Genomic DNA, 19,168 nt, shown 5'->3' with positions numbered 1-19,168 from the left:
GCTTAGAAGGAAGGACATTACCCATGGAGACCTCCTGATCTATAGTTCAGTGGAGAAGAAATGAGCTTTGGACATGTTGCTTCAATAAACAGAAATAATCTAACTGAATTCTGCAGCCAAATCCTCTGTGAGAGGAGTAACGTGAAAATTGCATTCAGAAAGAGGAGTGGTTCTGCTCTTGTGAAGTGAACTTGCAATCCTTAATTTTCTATTTGCATTTCAGAACTAATGGCTTGTTCACACTGCTATCATGCTGCACAAAATTCAGCTATTTCCAGGGAACTTCAACACTAAATATTGGAAAGAATAAGTTGTACAAATAAACTTGGTTTGAAATGGGGGCTGTGCTTTATTTTAGTAAGTTAATGACTACCATGAAAATCATCATAATGGAAGGGTGAGACTGGCAGACAGCCAATCATCTGTTACTAAAGAATAGACAGTTAGTTAGAGAGAGTGTCAAGGAAGTTTTATTTCCAGTTTACTTTTAGCTTAAAAGAAAACATGAAATTTATAGGGAAAATTGCCTTCAGTTTGAGAGTACAGGAAGGTTTACTCTATATCTAACTTCAAGCTGGCCGTGTCCAAGGAACATTTGATGGGAACAGTGTAGAGAGAGTGATATTCTGAAGCTAACTCTGTGGTGTATCTGTCCTGGGAGTGTTTGATGGGGATAGTGTAAAGAGAGCTTTATTCTGTATCTAACCCTGCGTTCTATCTATCCTGGGAGTGTTTGATGGTGATAGTGTAGAGAGAGCTACAGTCTGTATCTTGCCCTGTGTTGTATCTATCCTGGGAGCGTTTGATGCGGAAAGTGTAGATAGTGCTATACTCCGTATCTTGCCCTGTGTTGTACCTGACCTGGGAGTGTTTGATAGTGACAGTGCAGAGAGAGCTTTACTCTGTATCTAAATCTGTGTTGTATCTATCCTGGGAGTGTTTGAGGCACAGTGTAGAGAAAACTATACTCTGTACCTAACCCTGTGTTGTAGTTGTCCTGGGTGTAGTGTAAAAAAGCAGAGGGAATGAGTGAAGGAATGAATGGGGAGTGAGTGAAGGAGTAAATGGAGAGTGAGTGAAGAGGAGAATAGAGAGTGAGCAAAGGGGTGAATAGGGACTGAGTGAAGGGCTGAATGGGGAGTGAGTGAATGAGCGAATGGGGAATGACTGAAGGGGGGAACGGGAAATGAGTGAAGGGGTGAATGGGGAGTGACTGAAGAGGAGAATGGGAGTGAGTGAAGGGGAGAATGGGAAGTGAGTGAAGGGGTGAATGGGGAGTGACTGAAGAGGAGAATTGGAGTGAGTGAAGGGGAGAATTGAGAATGAGTGAAGGGGAGAATGGGAAGTGAATGAAGGGGTGAATGGGAGTGAGTGAAGGGGAGAATTGAGAATGAGTGAAGGGGAGAATGGGAAGTGAGTGAAGGGGTGAATGGGAGTGAGTGAAGGGGAGAATGGGGAGTGAGTGAAGGTGTGAATAGGGAGTGAGCGAAGGGGTGAATGGGATTGAGTGAAGGGATGAATGGAGAGTGAGTGAAGGGGAGAATGGGATTGAGTGAAGGGATGAATGCAGAGTGAGTGAAGGGGTGAATGCAGTGAGTGAAGGGGTGAAGAGGAGTGAGTGAAGGGGTGAATGGGAGCGTGTGAAGGGGAGAATGGGGAGTAAGTGAAGGGGAGAATGGGGAGTGAGTGAAGGGGAGAACGGGAGTGAGAGAAGAGGAGAATGGAGAGTGAGTGAAGGGGAGAATGGGAAATGAATGAAGGAATGAATGGGGAGTGAGTGAAGAGATGAATAGGGAGCAAGCAAAGGGGTGAATAGGGAGTGATGAAGGGGTGAATGGAGAGTGAGTGAAGGGGAGAATGGAGAGTGAGCGAAGGGGTGAATAGGGAGTGACTGAAGGGGAGAATGGGAAATGAGTGAAGGAATGAATGGAGAGTGAGTGAGGGGGTGAATGGGAAATGAGTGAAGGAATGAATGGGGAGTGAGTGAAGGGGTGAATGGGGTGTGAGTGAAGGGGAAAATGGGGAGTGACTGAAGGGGAGAATAGGGAGTGAGTGAAGAGGAGGATGGGAAGTGAGTGAAGGGGTGAATGGGAGTGAGTGAAGTGGAGAATTGAGAATGAGTGAAGGGAAGAATGGGAAGTGACTGAAGAGGAGAATTGGAGTGAGTGAAGGGGAGAATTGAGAATGAGTGAAGGGGAGAATGGGAGTGAGTGAAGGGGAGAATGGGGAGTGAGTGAAGGGGCGAATGGGGAGTGAGTGAAGGGGCGAATGGGGAGTGAGTGAAGGGGCGAATGGGGAGTGAGGTAGTAAATGGGGAGTGACTGAAGGGGTGAATGAGGAATGAGTGAAGGGATGAATGGAGAGTGAGTGAAGGGGAGAATGGGATTGAGTGAAGGGATGAATGCAGAGTGAGTGAAGGGGTGAATGCAGAGTGAGTGAAGGGGAGAATGGGGAGTGAGTGAAGGTGTGAATAGGGAGTGAGCGAAGGGGTGAATGGGATTGAGTGAAGGGATGAATGGAGAGTGAGTGAAGGGGAGAATGGGATTGAGTGAAGGGATGAATGCAGAGTGAGTGAAGGGGTGAATGCAGTGAGTGAAGGGGTGAATGAGGAGTGAGTGAAGGGGTGAATGGGAGCGTGTGAAGGGGAGAATGGGGAGTAAGTGAAGGGGAGAATGGGGAGTGAGTGAAGGGGAGAACGGGAGTGAGAGAAGAGGAGAATGGAGAGTGAGTGAAGGGGAGAATGGGAAATGAATGAAGGAATGAATGGGGAGTGAGTGAAGAGATGAATAGGGAGCGAGCAAAGGGGTGAATAGGGAGTGATGAAGGGGTGAATGGAGAGTGAGTGAAGGGGAGAATGGAGAGTGAGCGAAGGGGTGAATAGGGAGTGACTGAAGGGGAGAATGGGAAATGAGTGAAGGAATGAATGGAGAGTGAGTGAGGGGGTGAATGGGAAATGAGTGAAGGAATGAATGGGGAGTGAGTGAAGGGGTGAATGGGGTGTGAGTGAAGGGGAAAATGGGGAGTGACTGAAGGGGAGAATAGGGAGTGAGTGAAGAGGAGGATGGGAAGTGAGTGAAGAGGAGAATGGGAAGTGAGTGAAGGGGTGAATGAGGAGTAAGGGAGTAAATGGGAAGTGACTGAAGAGGAGAATTGGAGTGAGTGAAGGGGAGAATGGGAGTGAGTGAAGATGATTACTTACAGTGTGGAAACAGGCCCTTCGGCCCAACAAGTCCACAACGCCCCGCCGAAGCGCAACCCACCCATGCCCCTACATTTACCCCTTACCTAACACTACGGGCAATTTAGCATGGCCAATTCACCTGACCTGCACATCTTTGGACTGTGGGAAGAAACCGGAGCACCCGGAGGAAACCCACGCAGACACGAGGAGAACGTGTAAACTCCACACAGTCAGTCGCCTGAGGCAGGAATTGAACCCAGGTCTCTGGCGCTGTGAGGCAGCAGTGCTAACCACTGTGCCACCGTGCCGCCCTGTAAATGGGTGTAAAGGGGTGAATGATTAGTGAGGGAGTAAATGGGAAGTGAGTGAAGGGGTGAATGGGGAGTGAGTGAAGGGGTGAATGGAAAATGAGTGAAGGAATGAATGGGGAGTGAGTGAAGGGGAGAATGGGGAGTGAGTGAAGGGATGAATGGGGAGTGAGTGAAGGGGTGAATGGAAAATGAGTGAAGGAATGAATGGGGAGTGAGTGAAGGGGAGAATGGGAGTGAGAGAAGAAGAGAATGGAGAGTGAGTGAAGGGGAGAATGGAGAGTGAGTGAAGGGGAGAATGGGAAGTGAGTGAAGAGGTGAATAGGGAGTGAGCAAAGGGGTGAATAGGGAGTGATGAAAGGGTGAATGGAGACTGAGCGAAGGGGTGAATAGGGAGTGATTGAAGGGGAGAATGGGAAATGAGTGAAGGAATGAATGGGGAGTGAGTGAAGAGGTGAATAGGGAGTGAGCGAGGGGGTGAAGAGGGAGTGAGCGACGGGGTGAATAGGGAGTGAGTGAAGGGGAGATTGGGGAGTAAGTGAAAGGGAGAATGGGAGTGAAAGAAGAGGAGAATGGAGAGTGAGTGAAGAGATGAATGGAGAGTGAGTGAAGGGGAGAATAGGGAGTGAGCGAAGGGGTGAATAGGAAATGAATGAAGGAATGAATGGGGAGTGAGTGAAGAAGTGAATAGGGAATGAGCGAAGGGGCGAATAGGGAATGAGCGAAGGGGCGAATAGGGAGGGAGCGAAGGGGCGAATAGGGAGGGAGCGAAGGGGTGAATGGGGAGTGAGTGACGGGGTCAATGGGGAATGAGTGAAGGGGAGAATGGGGAGTGAGTGAAGAGGTGAATAGGGAGTGAGTGAAGGGGTGAATGGAGAGTTAGTGAAGGAGAGAATGGAGAGTGATGAAGGGGAGAATGGGGACTGAGTGAAAGGGAGAATGGGGAGTGATTGAAGGGGAGAATGGGGAGTGAGTGAAGAGGTGAATAGGGAGTGAGTGAAGGGGAGAATGGGGAGTGAGTGAAAGGAAGAATGGGAGTGAGAGAACAGGAGAATGGAGAGTAAGTGAAGGGGAGAATGGAGAGTGAGTGAAGGGGTGAATGGGGACTGAGTGAAGGGGTGAATGGGACATGAGTGAAGGAATGAATGGGGAGTAAGTGAAGAGGTGAATAGGGAGTGAGCGAAGGGGTGAATGGGGAGTGAAGGGGAGAATGGGGAGTGAGTGAAGGGGTAAATAGGGAGTGATTGAAGGGGAGAATGGGAAATGAGTGAAGGAATGAATGGGGAGTGAGTGAAGGGGTGAATAGGGAGTGAGCGAAGGGGTGAATGGGGTGTGAGTGAAGGGGAAAATGGGGAGTGACTGAAGGGGAGAATGGGGAGTGAGTGAAGGGGAGAATGGGGAGTGAGTGAAGGGGAGAATGGAGAGTGAGTGAAGGGGAGAATGGAGAGTGAGTGAAGGGGAGAATGGAGAGTGAGTGAAGGGGAGAATGGGGAGAGTGTGAAGGGGAGAATGGGGTGTGAGTGAGGGGGTGAATGGGGAGTGAGTGAAGGGGAGAATGGGGAGTGAAGTGAAGGGGAGAATGGGGAGTGAGTGAAGGGGAGAATGGGGAGACTGTGAAGGGGAGAATGGGGAGACTGTGAAGGGGAGAATGGGGTGTGAGTGAAGGGTGAATGGGGAGTGAGTGAGGGGGTGAATAGGGAGTGAGTAAAGGGAAAATTGAGTGAAGGTGAGAATGGAGAGTGAGTGTTGGACAGAGGGACAAACGCATTAGCCTGGACCCACACTATGGAGGAAGCGTTCTCCTGTGTTCACAAGTCTATGCTTCAATAGTTCGGTAATTGAAAACCCTCTCGGAATTATTCGGGGTTTGTTAACCGTTCCACTGACCACCCTACATCATAAAAAATGTTCAGTTTTACCTGCCTCTCTCAAGTGGCGACAAGGCTCTGGGTAGGTGAGTGTTTATTTATTGTGAAGCAGCCATACTGTAATTAAATGAAAAATAACAAAGAACCACAGAAGCTGGAAATCAGAATTACAAACAGAAGGTGCTGGAAAATCTCAGCAAGTCCTAGCAGCATCAGTGCAGAGAATCTCAGCAGGTCCTAGCACCATCAGTGCAGAGAAATCAGAGTTTACATTTCAGGTCCAGTGACCCTTCTTCAGAACTCGCCTTAACTCTGATTTCTTTTGAAAGATGCAGCTAGACCTGCTGAGATTTTCTGCTTTTGTTGCCATAACTACATGAGACATCTTATCCATTTCATTGTACTTCTAAACAGTAATCTGTCCACTTTTGTCTACAGAGACCTTGAAACAAACCTGGATACACTGTGTAGGGCTCTTGTGATGGACTGGGCCCAGGTGATAACACCTCTGAATAGTTTGATTAGGAAAATATCTAAATCAAAGCTTCAACCTATCTCAGTTTTGAATGAATACAGGGGAATCGAGGTACACTGGTGAAAATTAAGTGGAGGCAGTGGACAGACTTAGCACGCTCTGTACGACCCAAAAAGATGTGTGGTTTGGGAAATAACACTATTCTGTACTAAACGGGATTCGCTGATGAGTTATGAACATTTGCAGTAGATGTTTCAGAGAGGTAAACACTTACTGGGTCTCCAGGATGGCCCGATGGTCCAGGGTAACCTTTCTGTCCCTGAATTGAAACAGAAGGACATACCTATTAGTCAGTTTGTAATAGAGGAACCAGAACAAGTATTTTTACAACTGAATACGGCGAAACATGCTTAAAAGCACCAGCTTAGCAAAATATTCAAACACCGAGCAAGACCGCAACACATTTTCAAGAAAAATACGTTCAGTCAATTCGATTCCTATGTAGGGGATGAAAAAGGAAGAGCCAGATGCCAAATATGTCAACCCTGCCCCAAGCGAGTGGGAAATGATGAGGCTTGAGGTGACTTGTTTGTTAAAACCAACACCTTGCAGACTGCAACCTTAAAGCAGGTAGGAATGGGGACCAGCTATTGTGTGGCAGCTGTAGCTCACTTGGTAGCATGCTCAGCTCCCTGTCAGAACATCCTGGCTTCAAGTCTCTCTGTAGGAACAGGATGCACAGATCAAGGCTAATATTGGACTGCAGGACCAGGCTACTAACCCGAGATGGATGTCAAAGGACAATCCCATTCCAAACAGACCAAGGGAGCTTCCCCCAGGCTCCCAGGCAACATTTGACTCTCATACAACATCATGAAAAATTAAGGATTTGTCACATTGCCATTTATGGGATCTTGCTGTGTATAAATTGACTTTGACTGCACTTCAAAAGTACTGTGTTAGCTATAATGTACTGTAAGATGTCCGGTGGTCATGTGAAGAGCTACATAAATGCAACGTTTTTCCTTCTCACTTGTCTTCTTTATTTTATCAATTTATTAGAAATGGGTGTGGCTGGCTGGGCCAGAATTTAATACCCAGGTCTAGTTGCCCTTGAGATGGTAGTGGTGAGCTACCTTCTTAAACTGCTGCACTCCAGTAGGATTAAGGAGATCCAAATGCTGTGCTGGAGGGAGCTGCAGGGTTATGAGCCACTCTGCTGACATCTGCCTGGGAAGAGGCCTCCTCATCCTTTCCATGGTGAGCAATGCAAAGCCAATGAGTTTGGTTTCATTGTGAACCTTCATCCTTTCCTGATCACAAAATCCTGGTAAGAATTCTTTTTTGCTGAATGGGTGAACAGTTTGGTAATGGACCATGTAAATCGTTTGGTATGGCCCACCAAGCCTTAACTTGTGTTGGATTGCTGTTTAAAAAGTCTTTGTTGGCATTTCACAGAATCATAGAACCCCGACAGTGTGGAAACAGGCCCTTCGGCCCAACAATTCCAAAAAGGATCCCATCCAAACCCATTCCCCTACCCTCTTAATCTACATTTACCCCTGACTAATGCACCTATCCTACATATTCCTGAACACTGTGGGAAACTTAGCATGGCCAATTCACCTAACCCGCACATCGTTGGATTGTGGGAGGAAACCGGAGCACCCGGAGGAAACCCACACTGACACAGGGAGAATGGAATTAGGACCCACTTAGACATTTGGATTTCAGTAAGATCAGCATCAATATTGACTGAAGCCAAGACAACAATATTAGGCTCGAGCATTGGCCAGAGTTGACCAGAAACTGTAGTCAAAAGCAGACAAGTTAGAGTAAGATGTTCTGGGAAGCCAGGAGCGTTCTTTCCATTGGACACTGAAATAACTGTAGAGAGGCTGGTATCCTAGGTGACACAGTGGCTCAGGGGTTAGCACTGCTGCCTCACAGTGCCAGGGACCTGGGTTTGATTCCAGCCTCAGGTGACTGCCTGCGTGGAGTTTGCACATTCTCCCCGTATCTGCATGGGTTTCCTCCAGGTATTCTGGTTGCCTTCCACGATTCAAAGATGTGCAGGCCAGGTGAATTGGCCATGCTAAATTGCCCATAGTGCTAGGTGCATTAGTCAGAGGGAAATGGGTCTGGGTGAGTTCCTCTTTGGAGGGTTGGTGTGGAACCCATTGCGAATCTCTGATCCACCCTTAAATTCAAGCGGTTTCACAATAGTTCCCTGGGTCCAGCATTTGTTGTCAGTCTCTAGTTGCCCCTTGAGATGGTGGTGGTGAGCTGTCTTCTTGAACCACTGCAGTTCACGTGCTATAGAGACAGCTATAGTGATTCAGATTTTGACCCAGCAACTCTGGAAAAAGCGATATACATTTGCAAGTTATGATGGTGTGTGGGCTCAAGGGGTCTTCACATGTACCTCCTGCCTTTGTCCTTCAAGATTGAAGTGGCTGTGGGTTTGGAAGGTGCTGTCTGAGGATCTTAGGTGAATTTCTGCAGTTTATATTGTAGATAATACACACTGCTGCTACTGAGCATCAGTGGTGGTGGGAGTGTATGTTAAAGGTGGTGGATGGTTTACCAATCAAGCGGGCTGTTCTGTCCTGGATGGTTTCAAGCTTCTTGAGTTTGTTGGAGCTGCACCCACCCAGGGCAAGTGGGGAGTATTCCATCACACACCTGACTTGTGTCTTGTCGATGGAGAATAGGCTTTGGGGAGTCAGGAGGCAAGTTACATGCTGCAGGACTCCTTGTCTCATCTCCCCACACTTATCCTTCACATCTGTCTGCTCCAATGGATAGTTCTAAATTCTGCCCATTATCACTGTGTTATTTGAGGAGTTTGCTGTGCATATATTGACTGCTGTGCTTTCTGTATTGCAATTGTGACAACACTTCAAAGGTACTTAATTGCCTGTGAAGCACTTTCGGATGTCCAGTAGTCATGAGAGGAGCTATAAGAGTGAAAGGGGGTAAAATATAGGGATGAAGGAAAAGGTGATTTGGGGTTAGGAAGGGATAAAATGTAGAGATGAAGCAGAGATGTGGGGCTGAAGGAGGGGGATTTGGTTGAACAGCCCAGTTGCAATGCAGAGTAATGCCAACAGCGTGGATTCAATCCTCACACCAACTGAGGTTACTCTCCTCCTCAACCTCTCCCCTCGCCTGAGGCATAGAGACCCTCAGGTTAAACCACCATAGTCATCTCCTTCTCTCTCTCATTCTCTCATGAGAGAGCAGGACTATATGGCAATTTTACCTTTACACTTCAAATCTGTTTCATTAGCAATGAAATATTTTGAGATGCCTGGCAGTTGTGAACAGCGTTATTTAATACAGGTGTTTTTTATTAACTGGTCCAACTAACAAATGTTTGGGTCACCGGCAGAACCTAAAATTGTATTAAAAACACTTCGGAAAATATGACTGACATTAAATGGCACAGAATCCCACATTCCCTGAAACATGCTGCTTTTCAAATGATAGTAAATTGCCATAAAAATGACTGGCACTCGATAAACAGTCCTCAGAATATAGATGGCTCTGAAAAATTCAAGACGATTGTCACATGATTGATTGGAAGGAATTAGCTCATGAGCTGACGGGGAATGTGGAGATCACAAAGAGATTTATTACAACTCTCTGTTGCCATGATCAGGAACTGTTCTATATTCCTGAATGAACATTCCACCGTATTTCACATTTGAAGCTTGCAGGCAGTGCTCCAGAGAAAAGCTTGGTGCAGAAAACTCTCCGTAATTTAACACTCGAAGCTTGCCTGCAAATGAAAAGGCCACAAATTCCTAATTGTGGAAGCAGCAGAAGCCAATATCATATTTGGTTTGATTTATTACCATCACGTGTGCTGAGGTACAGTGCAAAGTGTTGTCTCACATGTTGTACACGCAGATCACACTATACAAGCACATCAGGCGTATAGATAAGAGTGCAGGGTATAGTGTTACAGCGGCCGAGAAGGTGCAGAGAGAGATCAACAGTAACATTGAAGAGTTCTGAGATTCCCCAGTTCTGAGGAAGGGTCACTGTACCTGAAACATTAAATCTGATTTCTCTTCACAAATGCTGTCAGACCTGCTGAGCTCTTCCAGCAATTGATGTTTTTGTTTAACACTGAGGAGGAAGAAGCAGGGAAAAAGCTGTTCTTGAATCTGTTTGTATGTTTTTCAACTTTTATACATTCTGTCCAATAAAAGAGGGTGGAAGATAATATAATCAGGAAGGGGGAGTCTTTGATGATGCGGGCTGCTTTCCCTAGGCAGTGGGAAGTATAGATGGAGTCAATGGACTGGATTGTGTTCACAACTCTAGTTTCTTTCGGTCTTGGGCAAAGAAGTTGCCATACCATACTGTGGTGTATCCAGACAGGATGCTTTCTATGGTTCATCTAGAAGAATCTTTATGGATATGCCAAAGTTTTTTAGTTTCCTGAAGAAGTGGAGGCTTTGCTGTGTTTTCTTGACCATAGTGGCAACATGGGAGGACCAGGACAGACTGCTGGCGATTGTCACTCCCAGGAACTTGATGCTCTCAACCATCTCCACCTCAACACCAATGATTCAGAAAAGGGCGTGCCCTCCTTAGGTCACCACAGAAAGATTTGCTTCCACTGTTGTAATATCAGGAATAGAAACATTGCAGCCATTACTTCACCAGTCATTTCATGCTAATTTGTACAGCAATGATGAGGTTTAACTGCCATGGTTTTCTTTCACAAATATAACTTCAGGAGACAATACCTCTATTAAAGACCCACGGGTTTATCTGCTTTGCTGCATTGCATTGCATTGCATGCCAAAAGAAACTTATTCTTCCTTCCTTTGAGGTGCAGTCGCTGAATATCACAGTCAGAGAACGAGCAAAAATACCACACAATAAACAAGAACATCTGGAAAATGAGTGCAGTGATTCCCAGATTACAACAGCAACTGCACTTCAGAGAGCAGCGACTGGAAAGCACTTTGGGGGTGTCTGGGAAAAGCTTTGCAGAAAGTCAAGTCTTTCTTTTCTTCAGAGAGTTAAAGTATAGAGAATTGTTCTATTGTGAGTGCATAAGGCAAGAATCAAAGAATGCAGTGGAGATGGTCAGAAACAAGGCATTAAAAACACAGAACACCAAACATGACCTGACTCAAAATATACATCTTTGAAAGCTGAAGATTACTGGGGCGATAAAGGAAATAGTAACAGGATGCTGTCCAGAAACTAGTATGCAGGTATAGCAGGTAATTAAGGAAGGCAAATGGAAATTTGGGAATTATTACAAAATAGAGTATAAATGTAGGAAAGTGTTGCTGCCTCTGTACAGGGCACTAGTGAGACTGCACCTGGAGTAATGATTACAGGTTTGGCTCCCTTACTTGAGGAGAGATGTCGTTGCATTGGAGGCAGTTCAGAGGAGGATTACCACATTGTGAGGATGGGTTTGTCTTATGAAGAGAGATTGAGCAGTTTATGTCTGTGTTCTCTGGAGTATAGAAGAATGAGGGCAGTTCTAATTGAGGTATATAAGATGCTCAACAGGGTTGTCAAGGTAGACGTAAAGGCAATGTTTCCTCTTGTGAGTGAGAGTCTGGTTTTTAGGGTAAGGTGTGGCAGATTTAAAACAGAGATTAGGAGAAATTATTTCTCTCAAATGATCATGAATCTGTGGAATTCACTATCCAAGAGTGCAGTGGATGCTGGAACATGGAGTAAATTTAAGGAGGAGACAGAGAGATTTTTAACGAGCTACAGATTGAAGGGTTACGGAGAGCAGGCACGAAAGGGGAGTTGAGGCCAAAATGAGGTCAGCCATGATGGTGGAATAGACCTAATGGGTTAAATGGTCTCCAATATTCTCATGTAAGCTTTTGGGAATGGGAATTGAGCTAAAAGACTGAGAAGTGACAAATATAGCGACCAATGTTCACGAAAGATGAATAGGATCAGTGAAAAAAACAAAGGGACAGGTTGTGATTAAAATGCCAAACTCTGAATTTCTGGATCTGTGAAGCAAGGGAAAGGATTAAAACTGAAGCCAAGGCAGGAACTAGGCCAAGGAGCTTGGAGAGAGCCCAGCTCTGCTGGGATTCCATCTCATTCACAAGCTTTCTTTCAATTCCAACATGGACATCAAGAGCTCTCCCTGTTGACACAAGTCAATGCTCATCTGGGGAGCAACTGAATCTTAAAAGATCCACAGTCAATGGGGGCCTGTAGATCATCACTGGATAATGTCAGCATGTCAGGTTTTGCTTATATAGTTATTTGCAAAAGCCACTCATGGAAGGAAGCATTTGACCCATCATACCAAGATGTAGCCCTTAAATAGGAAAACAAAGGGTACCAAGGCATTAAGATCATGATAAGACCATGCGAAACAGAAACAGGAGTACGACATTCAGCCCCTCGAGCCTGCTGTACCATTCAATAGGATGGTGGCTGAATTGACATTCCTCACATTCACTTTCCTGTCCTATCCCTTGATTCCCCAACTGATCAAGAAGCTATCTATCTCAGCCTTAGATATATACATCGGCTCTGCCCCCACACAGCTCTCTGTGGCAAGGAGTTCCAAAGACTCTCATTCCTCAGAGAGAAGAAATTCCTGCTCGTCTCAGTCTGAAGTTGGTGGCCTTTTATTCTGAGACTATGCCGTCTGGTCCAAGACTCTCCCATGAGGGGAGAAACATCCTCTCAGCATTTACCCTGTCAAGCCCCCTTAAGAATCCAAAATGTTTCAATGACAGCATTTCTCACTCTTCTAATTAGCTATAGTTGAGGAGTTCCCGCGTATCTGCTACCCTTCTCTTTCCAGATGAAAGAGGTCAGGGGTTTGGAAGGTGCTGTTTGAGGATTTTTGGTCAATTTCTGCAGCGCATATTGTAGATATTACACACTGCTGCTACTGAGTATCAGTGGTGGAGGGAGTGGATGTTTGTGGATGTCATGCCAATCAAGCTTCATCCTGGATGGTGTCAAGTGTTGTTGGAGCTGCACCCATCCAGGCAATTGGGGAGTATTCCATCACATTCTTGACTTGTGCCTTGTAGATGGTGGATAGGCTTTGGGGAGTCAGGAGGTGAGTTACTCGCCACAGTATCCCTAGCCTCTGAGCTGCTCTTGTAACCACTGAGTTTATGTGGTGAGTTCAGTTGAGTTTCTGGACAATGGTAATCCCCAGGATGTTGACAGTGGGGGATTCAGTGATGGTAACACCATTGAGTGACAAGGGATGGTGATTAGATTGTTGCTTATTGGTGATGGTCATTGCCTGGCATTTGTGTGGTGTGAATGTTAATTACCACCTGTCAGCCCAAGCCTGGGTGTGGTCTGTTGTTCAGATGTGGTTGCATTTGGACACTGATTGCTTCAGTATCTGAGGAGTCGTGAAGGGTACTGAACATTGTGCAATTATCATTGTGAAGAAGGCGGTTGGTATGCTTTCCTTTATTGGTCAGAGTATTGAGTACAGGAGTTGGGAGGTCATGTTGCGGCTGTACAGGACATTGGTTAGGCCACTGTTGGAATATTGCGTGTAATTCTGGTCTCCTTCCTATTGGAAAGATGTTGTGAAACTTGAAATGGTCCAGAAAAGATTTACAAGGATGTTGCCAGGGTTGGAGGATTTGAGCTACAGGGAGAGGCTGAACAGGCTGGGGCTGTTTTCCCTGGAGCGTCGGAGGCTGAGGGGTGACCTTATAGAGGTTTACAAAATTATGAGGGGCATGAGTAGAATAAATAGATAAAATCTTTTCCCTGGGATCATGGAGTCCAGACCTAGAGGGCATAAGTGGGACTAGATTGGATTTGGATATCTGGTCGGCATGGACGGTTTGGACCGAAGGGTCGGTTTCCATGCTGTACATCTCTATGACTCTATGATGCCACTGTTCAATAGAACATTTTGTGGTCACAGAGCAGGTGACAAAGAAACAAGGTTGGCGGGGGGAGAGGAAAGGCTGTTAAGGTCTTCTAACAAGCCCTATTCATCTGAGCAAGACTTGTAAAGCTGATGTCACTTTAATGTGGAACATGTGGATAGTCAGAGGCTTTTTTCCTAGGGTTGAAGTTTCAATTATAAGGGGGCAGAGAGGGGGAATGTTTAAGGGAGACGTGTGAGGGAGGTTTTTCATATAGAGAGTAGTAGGAGCCTGGAATGCACTGCCAGGAGAGGTGGTGGAAGCAGACATGTTGGTGACATTTAAGAGGCATCTGGACGGTTACATGAACAGGGACAGAATAGAGGGATATACAGTCATAGAGTCATAAAGGTGTACAGCATGGAAACAGACCCTTCGGTCCAACCTGTCCACACCGACCAGATATCCCAACCCAATCTAGTCCCACCTGCCAGCACCCGGCCCATATCCCTCCAAACCTTTCCTATTCATATACCCATCCAAATGCCTCTTAAATGTTGCAATTGTACCAGCCTCCACCACATCCTCTGGCAGCCAGAATGTGTGTTTTTTCAAATTTAGTTACCACTCTGCATGAAAAACGCCCCTCGCACATCTCCCTTAAACTTCCCCCCTCTCACCTTGAATCTTTGCCCTCTTGTAATTGAAACTTCAACCTTGGGAAAAAAGCCTCTGACTATCCACCTTATCAATGCCTCTCATAATTGTGTGGATCTCTATCAGATCTCTTCTCAGTCTCCATCTTTCCAGTGAAAACAATTCCAGTCTTTGTAACCTTTCCTCATAGCCAATGCCCTCGAGAGCAGTCAACATCCTGGTGAACCTTCTCTGCACTCTCTCCAAAGTTTCTACATCCTTCTGATAGTGTGGCAACCAAAACTGCACACAATACTCCAACTGCAGCCTAACAAGGGTTTTATTTAGCTGCAACATGGTTTGCCAACTCTTGTACTCCATGCCCGGCCAATGAAGGTAAACATGCCATATGCCTTCTTCATCACCTTGGCCAGCTGTGTTACCACTTTTAGGCAACAGTCGACCTATATTCCCAGATCTGTCTGTAGGTTTATGTTCCTAAGGGTTCTGCCATTTACAATATAAATTTGATCCTCCAAAAGGGAAACTGCTGTCAAGGAATCTCGATGAGCTGCTGCAGTGTATTTTGTATGTGATATACTTTGGTGGTGGAGAGAGTGGATGCTTGTGGATGTGATGCCAATTAAGTGGGAGCTGCTTTGTCCTGGATGGTGTTGAGCTTCTTGAATGTTGTTAGAGCTGCACCCATCCAGGCAAGTGGGGAGTATTCCATCACAGAAGCTAGAAGTGTGATTTATATGCAATTACTAAGGGAGTCAATGGAACTTAAGATATCAGACACTAATTAAGCTTCCGCGCAATGATTTTCAATCAAACCTACCTCAAATTCAGTTCAATTCGTTCTTACTCCTATAATTCAGAATAAAATGAGAGCAGGAATTAACAGTTTTGAGGATGACTTTCAATCTCTGTCACCTACCTTTCTACCTGGAGGCCCTGGGAGTCCAACAGCACCAGGTCGACCCACATCACCCTGGAAACAACAAAATCAAGTTTGCATGTTAAAAATATTTTCATTACTCAGACTAAAACTGTTTCCACTGATTGAATGATGCAAGATAAAGTGAGGTAATGTTGCAATCTATGCTGGCTGCAGTTCTTAACAGCAATGCAAACATCAATATCAGAACAGCATTCATCAAAAAATCTTAAATACGTGTGTCTGTTAAATCAACACTGGATATTTTCTCTTCTAGCTTCTGTCAACAATCATACTGGGCAAGATTTTAGCTCACTCAAACCCATTCACTTATAGGGTTAACATTGAGCCACATATGGTACTGATGGGAAATATATCATAGAAACCCTACAGTGTGGAAACAGTGGGCCAACAAGTCCACACCAACTCTCCAAAGATCATCTCAGCCAGAGTCACTCCCACTACCCTGCATTCCCCAAGGCCAATCCACATAACCGGAACACCTTTGGACTGTAGGACAAAACTGGAACACCCAGAAAAATCCCACGCAGGCAGAAGGAGAATGTGCAAACTCTACACAGACAATCGCCCGAGGCTGGAATTGAACCCAGGTGCCTGTAGCTGTCAGACAACTGTGCTAACCACTGAGCCACCATGCCGCCCCAAATATATAGTTGCCAAAAAAATGCTCCTCTTTCTTTCATATCTTTTATACCTAGAAATGTAGAGATAAGAAGAGTGCAAATAGAAGTACACTTCCCCCAAAACCAGCCACCTGAGGGCTGTCTCCATGCTGGATTTTGCCGGATGTCAGGTTTTACCAGTTTTGAGTGGGGCAGTTTGACTTTGTAGAGTCAAGGGTCGCTTTGAGCTTGGCACACAAGCGGCAAAACAAACAACTCCTGCTATTGGAAAGATATTGTTAAACTTGAGAAGGTGCAGAAAACATTTACAGGAATGTTTCCAGGGTTGGAGAGTTTAAGCTATAGGGAGAGGCTAAATAGGCTGGGGCTGTTGTCCCTCAAGTGTCAGATGCTGAGGGGTGACCTTAAAGAGGTTTATAAAATCATGAGGGGAATGGATAGGGTGAAAATCTAAGGTCTTTTCCCAGAGTGGTCTAAGGTCTTTTCCCAAGGGCGGGGGAATCCAAAACTAGAGGGCATAGGTTTAAGGTGAGAGAAGAATGATTTAAAAGTTGCCAAAGGGGCAACGTTTTCATGTGGTGCGTGTATGGCATGAGCTGCCAGAGGAAGTGGTGGAGACTAGTACAATAACCATATTGAAAAGGCATCTGGATGCGTGCATGAATAGGAAGGGTTTAGAAGAATATGGGCCAAATGCTGACAAATGGGACTAGGTTGGGTTGGGATATCTGGTCGGCATGAACAAGTTGGACCGAAGGGTCTGTTTCCATGCTGTACAGCTCTATAATTCTATAACCAACTGCCCACTAGGCTGCAACTAGACACACTGCAGATGTAAACTCATTCTGAAGGACAAAAGTTAATCAAAACAAAAGAGAACGATGCAAAACCGTGTGGTTTTCTAACAGTTTTTTCGACAGATGGTTACCCATAACATCTGGAAGAAGGAGCTATAATTCCTAAAGAGCATGGGTCTTGGAACTCGAAAAGTTGTGTACATTGTTGATGGTTTAGTCAATTTCCTCCCTGTAAATCATACGTGCTTTTATTTTACTATAACTGACCTGTAATGCAAAACCGTTCAATTTCTTTGAATCATGTACACAATGTTATAACCATACTCCTTTCCACTTTCACTATCAAATACTCTTAAGTCCTGTACACCATATAGGTACAGATTAAACCACTTTAATTACTTTCCCTCTGGGATATTGAATGTTCTGTGTATCACTTGGTAGTCCTGTGCTTCAGGATCAACAATCTGACCCCCTGGCTCCAGCTCATTTCCCCTTCCCCCCCTGTTTGGACAAGCAGCAATGAAAACACCACCCCAAACAGCATTGGTAACTTGCTTTTAAAAAGCACAGCAATCCTCTCCACATTCCTTAGTTTTGAAAAACTGTCCTGTTCCTATTCCAGTCCATAATCAAAAATACAGAATAATAATAAGATACAGTCTTTAGAATGAGAAGAAATATTTTCACTGGAACAGTTAAAGTCTTTAAGATTCTCTGCTTTGAAGAGATGTGGTTGCTCAGTCATCGAGTAGATTTAATACCACAGAGTTTTGTGCACTAAGTGAGTTAATTCAGAGATATTAGAGAAAGGGTGGGAAGGTGAAGCTGTGGTGGATTATCTAGTATCTTGTTGACCTACCCCTAATCTCATTTCTTGCATATGCACTACCTGCACATCACACTGCAACATCTCCCCAAGTATAGTTAACAGAGGTCGCTAATACCATGAAAGATAAATGCCATGGGAACACCGATATGTCCAATCCACACACACTATCTTGACTATTCCAGAAGAGTCAGTGGACCAAAATCCTGAATGGTTCATTATGAACCACTTTACAAGAATAATGTTCCTGGGGACTGACCACCACCTTGTGGTAACTAGAAGTGGACAATAAATGAGGAGAGCCATTGAATCCTTACAGTGTGGGAGCAGGCCACTCAGCCCATCAAGTCCACACCGACCCTCCAAAGAGCATCCTATCCAGACCTGCCCCCTCCCCGTAACCCTGCATTTCCTACAGCTAGCCCACCTAACTTATACATCCCTGGACACTCTGGACAATTTAACATGGCCAATCCACCCGAATTTGCACATCTTTGAATTGTGGGAGGAAACCCATATAGACACTGGGAGAACGTGCAAACTCCACACAGACAGTCGCCCAAGACTGGAATTGAACCCAGTCCCTGGTGCTGTGAGGCAGCAGTGCTAACCACTGGACTCCCATGCCCCCCTCTTTTGAAATAAAATGCCTCATTTAAAAGTAATGTGTAGTGCTGCTGGCTATCAATCAGTTTTTTCTTGCTTTTCCTGCTCCTGGTTATGCACAGCATCAAACATTTTTAATCTGATTTTTCAATTAATCCTTTCCCTCAATGTTCTTTCTTTCCCTCTCAGAAAATGCTGATTATTATTAGAAGTTCCACAAGGAACTGCTGGAGCATTTGAGATTAATAGCTAAACGCTGATAGCTAGATTGCATTATTGGAGCACAGAAGGTTTTAGACATGTCCACACGTATGGAAAGGACATTTTCTCTTGTGGGAGAATCGAAAGCTGGAGGTAACTCTTTAAAAATAAGGGGTCACCCACTTAAGACAGAATTAAGGAGAAACATTTTCTCACAAAGGGTCGAGATCTTAGAGCTCTTCTCCACAGCAGAGATTTTGAATATTGTAACGCAGAGGTAGGTAGATCTTGGAGAAGTGAGGAGAGGAAAGGTTCAAGGGTGAGGTGGGAATGCAGGTTCACCATGATCTTATTAACAGTGGAGGAGACTGGAGGGGAGCAATGGCCTAGTCCACATCTGGATAACAGGAATAGTTATTTACATTGTTGTGGACTACAGAGTCAAGCAGTACAGAAGAGGCCCTTTGCCCTACCAAGTCTGTACTCTCATGTCAAGCTTTCCCTATCTGATACCAATCAGAGTAGCATGATTCATATGGAGTTCAGGGAGCGAGTGTTGTCAAGAAATTGGTAAAATTACAGCCCATTCTGCAATCACCCAATACCTCTCATTTCCAATAAGGTCAGAAGACAGAATTAGGAGGAGGATCCCAGGTAGTTTGTTAGATTTTGAGGGACATTGTGAACATTCCTTTCCTTATTCACTCATGGGATGTGGGTAGTGCTAGCTGGGCTAGCATTTATTGCCCAGAGGGCAGATAAGAGTCAACCATATTGCTATGGGTCTAGAGTCACATCAACTAGACAAGGTAAAGATG

General features: G+C 45.2%; 1 protein-coding gene across 5 annotated transcripts in view; it reads right to left on the bottom strand.

Annotated features, from left to right (window-relative positions):
- The window catches only part of col27a1b (collagen, type XXVII, alpha 1b), a 653,616-nt gene that overhangs the window by 402,656 nt on the left and 231,792 nt on the right, over positions 1 to 19,168 (bottom strand). For all 5 annotated transcript variants that reach the window (XR_011956099.1, XM_072565909.1, XM_072565908.1 and 2 more), the window contains exons 7-8: positions 15,277 to 15,330; positions 6,107 to 6,151 (exon numbers count right to left, since the gene is read on the bottom strand). Coding sequence is in view for 4 of the 5 variants with exons in the window: in XM_072565909.1 (XP_072422010.1) it covers positions 6,107 to 6,151; positions 15,277 to 15,330 (99 nt within the window). In the remaining variant the exon portion in view is untranslated. The remainder of the gene's footprint in view (positions 1 to 6,106; positions 6,152 to 15,276; positions 15,331 to 19,168) is intronic.

This window comes from Chiloscyllium punctatum, chromosome 49 (genome assembly GCF_047496795.1).
Source record: "Chiloscyllium punctatum isolate Juve2018m chromosome 49, sChiPun1.3, whole genome shotgun sequence".
Lineage (NCBI taxonomy): Eukaryota > Metazoa > Chordata > Chondrichthyes > Orectolobiformes > Hemiscylliidae > Chiloscyllium > Chiloscyllium punctatum.
Note: the sequence above shows the minus strand (reverse complement) of the source record. Positions and strands in the feature narration are given on the sequence as shown.